Raw genomic sequence first — 4196 nt, forward strand, 5'->3', positions numbered from 1 at the left:
GGTTGTTAAAGTAGCTTGGAGTCAGATAAAAAATAATTTAGTCGAAAAGTGCTAGTTTAACACATTTTTTCTTACATATTTTTGCACCAACACAAAAAATCAAAATTCGGCTCTCACAGTTCTCTTCAGAATTTATTTCCGAGTATTTCTGTTCAAGAAACATTAAAATCGATTAAGAAATAAGACCTGTAGCCTATTTTGAACAAGTGTTTGTCCGTTCCAGACCACTGTGCCGCGTCTCGCGTCCCCCCCCCCCCCAATAGAAGAACGTAGTGCCGAGCGCTACCTCCCACCCTATCTCCTCCACGCGATCGGCTGCCTGGCAGCCCAGACAACACGCTTGTCAGAATGAAAACTTTAAGAGAACTTTTTCAAGAAAACATTTAGATATCTTGGAAATTATGTCAAAATGGTATCTGATAATCATCATTTACTAGAGGCATCTACTACGAGAGCTCTTTGAGATATCTCATTTGTGACATTTCTTAAAAATGTTATCTTTATGATATCATGCTACATGATATCAGTTTAAACTCTCATGAAAGACATCATAATGTTGTCTGGTCTCTGAACCGTCCAAATGCGCATGCGCCGCAATATATACATATATACAAACGGCTCAGAAACTAGATAACATAATGATATCTTTAATGAGAAATCCATTTGATGTCATTACAAAGATATAAATATTTTCAAGAAACACACATAACCCTTAAAATTTGCAGTATTAAGCTGTCCGCGGATGAACAGGCACGTAATGATTTTTGTTGGAAAGAAGAACACGACATTTTATGTTGAAAAGTTTATAGTGAGTTTGTTAACCAGTCACATTGTTTGTCTCGCTCTCTACGCAAAGAGGTAAGTATATATTAAATCTATAGTGCAATAATACAATCTTCGGATAATCTTTCGCACCATTTGATCACCGTTACATTGTGTTATTTCGTCGACGGTACAATTCCGATTCTTTCCATCCGTTGCTTATTCATACGTCCTATATAGGACGTATACAGAACTTCATGAAGCCGCCAATCGCCGGGGAGCAGAATCTAAATCTGCAGAGTCCGCAGATACACCTGCACTTACTGTCAGCGCCGTCCGCGGATCGCTCTCAGATAATGAGCCCGCCGACGGCGGGCGTTCCCGGTTCTCAGTTACCTCCGCGTTTGCCCGCGGGCCCTCACGGGCCGCACGGGCAAGCTCCCGTTGGCTACCAAGTTCACGGGACCAATCACCCAAACGCCAACCTGCTCCAGTCCGGGATGCCGCCGTACAATTCGGCGCCGCCGCCGCCGTTGCCGTCGCAGGTCGCGGCGAGCCCGGCAGATCCAGACCCGTCGCAGTTCGCTCCGCCTCCACCTGCGCCTCTCTCGTCGGGGCAACCCATGGCGAGTCCCCCGGGGCCCGGTTTCCCTCAGGCGCGACAGAAGCAGTATTTACCACCGATGCCGGGTCAGGGTCTGACGAGTCCCGTAGGGCCGGGCTTGTCGCAACCTGGCCAGAAGCAGTACGGCGGCTCCATGCCTCCGTTACCGGGGCAAGGTCTAGCCAGTCCTCTGGGGATGAACCGTGCGTCGCCTGGCGTCACCTCGGACTACCAGCAACTGGCGTACCAACACCAGCCTGGATATCACAACCAAATGGTACAATTGCTTGAAACGCTCCGCCATCTTGCGAGTAATTAAGATTACTGTTCGGAAAAGAGTGACGATTGTCTTCCTTTTGCAGGACATGTATAACAATCAGAGAAACCTGTATCAGAGTAACGCACCGAATGCCACGGGATACCAACCGGGATTGCAGCCTCAACGAGCTAGGCGACTTGACCCGGAACAAATGCCGAGTCCGGTACGAGTTGGACGCTGGATCCTTTTCGATCCGGTTTAGGCGCCGGTGTTGTTTATTGTCTCGAGTCGAGCTAAGCCTGTGTCCTTTAATGTGTAGATCCAAGTGATGCAAGACGATCAAAATATGAGGGGCGGCGTGTTCATAACGAATCAGAAAGGTCTCGTGCCGCCGTTGGTGACGACAAATTTCGTGACTCAGGATCAAGGAAACACCTCGCCCAGATACATCAGGTCCACTATGTACACCGTTCTCACCACTACCGACATTATAAAGCAGGTACATTAGAATAGACGGAGAGTCGGTTTTCTTATTTTGGTGTTATCGATCACATGATGCATTCGTATCTTACGCAGACCAATGTTCCCTTCGGACTCGTGATAAATCCGATGGCCCGTATCGTGCAAGGGGAATGCGAACCACCGATTGCAGACATGGGCGAAATTGGACCGGTACGGTGCATACGCTGTAAAGCCTATATGTGTCCGTTCATGCAATTTATCGACGCCGGTCGAAGGTTCCAATGTATGTTCTGCAGAGCGACGACGGAAGGTAACGATTGCGAAATTACTTAACAAGTACTCGCGCAAGTTTGTTGCGTAAAATGATTGATATCTATGTTTCCTGCAGTTCCAAATGATTATTTCCAACACTTGGACTACACAAGTCAACGTTTAGATCGTTACGAAAGACCTGAATTTTTTGAAAATGTTTGATACATAAAATTACAAATACAATTCTGTCTCGAATTATACATCAGTGAGGGCTTTACTAAATATATACATTATTCTTTTATAGTACGTCGCTGCACGCCCAGTGAAGAACGGAGTTCACTATTTATCGTCGGGTGATCCGATGATCGGGAGGACCGGCAGAAGAGGAGTCGATTGCCAGTAGAGGTTGAGTTCAGAATGGCGCTGCTCTGGTGGGAGAAGATATGTCTAGTGTTATTATCGCTCGCCGGTTTGAGGATCGTCGTGAAAATCGACTTTGTGGCGTGGAAGAAGTTGATCGCTCCTAATCTTGGATTTGGAATCAATCTACGAATGCAGGGAAAATGGGCGGTGGTGACGGGCGCGACGAACGGCATTGGAAATATATTCTGTATATTGTACCTACTGTATATTGTATCTATGTATATAGTGCAGTATAATAAATTTTATGTTTATTACATTATAATAATGAGAAATTAATTTTCCCCCAAAAATTATTAGAATATCTTTTAGATATCATAAATGCGAAATTTATATGTTGACATATATCTGATTTCTTTTAGACATCATAAACAAGAACTCTATATGTTGACAAACATTGAATAGATTATCCGGTCGGATGCCGGTTTTCCGCGTGACTGCCAAGATCGGTGCTCGAGCGAGAACGATTGCGTGCTTGTCTGCGTGATGTAGCGAGAGTAGCGGATACAGCGATAAGCAATGTACTCTGTGACGAGGTAAAAGATAGCTGATTTGAGAAATCTTTTTGACATCATTTTCATGATATCTTTCTGTTCTCAAAAACCGGCGCATTAGAGAACATTCTGACATCTTTATGTTATATTTTTGAAGCCTCTATAAGTTATCAGGTTCAGAAATGAGATATCATTTAGAAATCTTTTTTATAACATATTGTTTTGTGGGAGAGATTCACGTTGAAATCTGTTTCAACTTGATAGTTATCATGAATCCTACAAGGAAAGAGGACGAAGAGAGAAGGAGAAGCTTGTCTTCAAGAAAGACAAAGGATGGAAGAAAAGGAAAGAGGAACATGGAAGAAAAGAGAGATGCGGAAAGGAAAGAAAGGTTATATTGTTGTTTAAGACGATTTTGTGACGTCATATTAGTTCGAGCATTGACGCTGAAAAGTTCAGATTTCCAACTTCTGTAGCGTCAAAGCGTCGTGCGCGATATTTAAAAGTGTCATTGTCAATTTTCATTTTTGTTAGCGCGGGATCGCGGGTTCCGCTGACCAACAACCGCGCTCCAGAATACCGGAACCACTCAGCGCTGAGCGCGGAGAAAGCGTAGCGCGAATTCGAGAATTCACTGTGGGAGACGAGCAACGATCACATCACACACAGAAAGGGCGAGACTGAATCGACTTCGAGAAACAGAAATATTTATTATTCACAGTCACCGGTGAAAGTCGGAGCACGGGCTCGAATCACCTTGCACAGAGGCACCAACAGCTGCAAACACCGGAGGCGGAAATCTTCAAGTTTCCCTAATTCCTGCTTCGTACGGCGCGACGGAAATCTTGCCGGACGACAAATAATCGCCCTATCGATCGGAAGATCTTGTTCGCGCTGTCGGTGATCTTCTCGCGGGCAGGGGGAAACTCGCGCTCGCGAACAA

At 45.1% G+C, this 4196-nt stretch overlaps 1 protein-coding gene across 1 annotated transcript; it reads left to right on the plus strand.

The window, feature by feature from the left end:
- The first annotated feature begins 268 nt into the window (after positions 1-268).
- LOC105570726 (protein transport protein Sec24C-like) lies at positions 269-4170 on the plus strand. The gene is made up of 5 exons (XM_012028164.1): positions 269-1643; positions 1729-1848; positions 1945-2124; positions 2202-2397; positions 2476-4170. Exons 1-5 carry the CDS (start codon positions 1020-1022, stop codon positions 2559-2561), a joined length of 1206 nt encoding a protein of 401 aa, XP_011883554.1. The 5' UTR covers positions 269-1019; the 3' UTR covers positions 2562-4170.
- The last annotated feature ends 26 nt before the right edge of the window (positions 4171-4196 follow it).

Source organism: Vollenhovia emeryi, unplaced genomic scaffold, assembly GCF_000949405.1.
Source record: "Vollenhovia emeryi isolate VEMERY1.0 unplaced genomic scaffold, V.emery_V1.0 DF941960.1, whole genome shotgun sequence".
In the NCBI taxonomy this organism is placed as follows: domain Eukaryota; kingdom Metazoa; phylum Arthropoda; class Insecta; order Hymenoptera; family Formicidae; genus Vollenhovia; species Vollenhovia emeryi.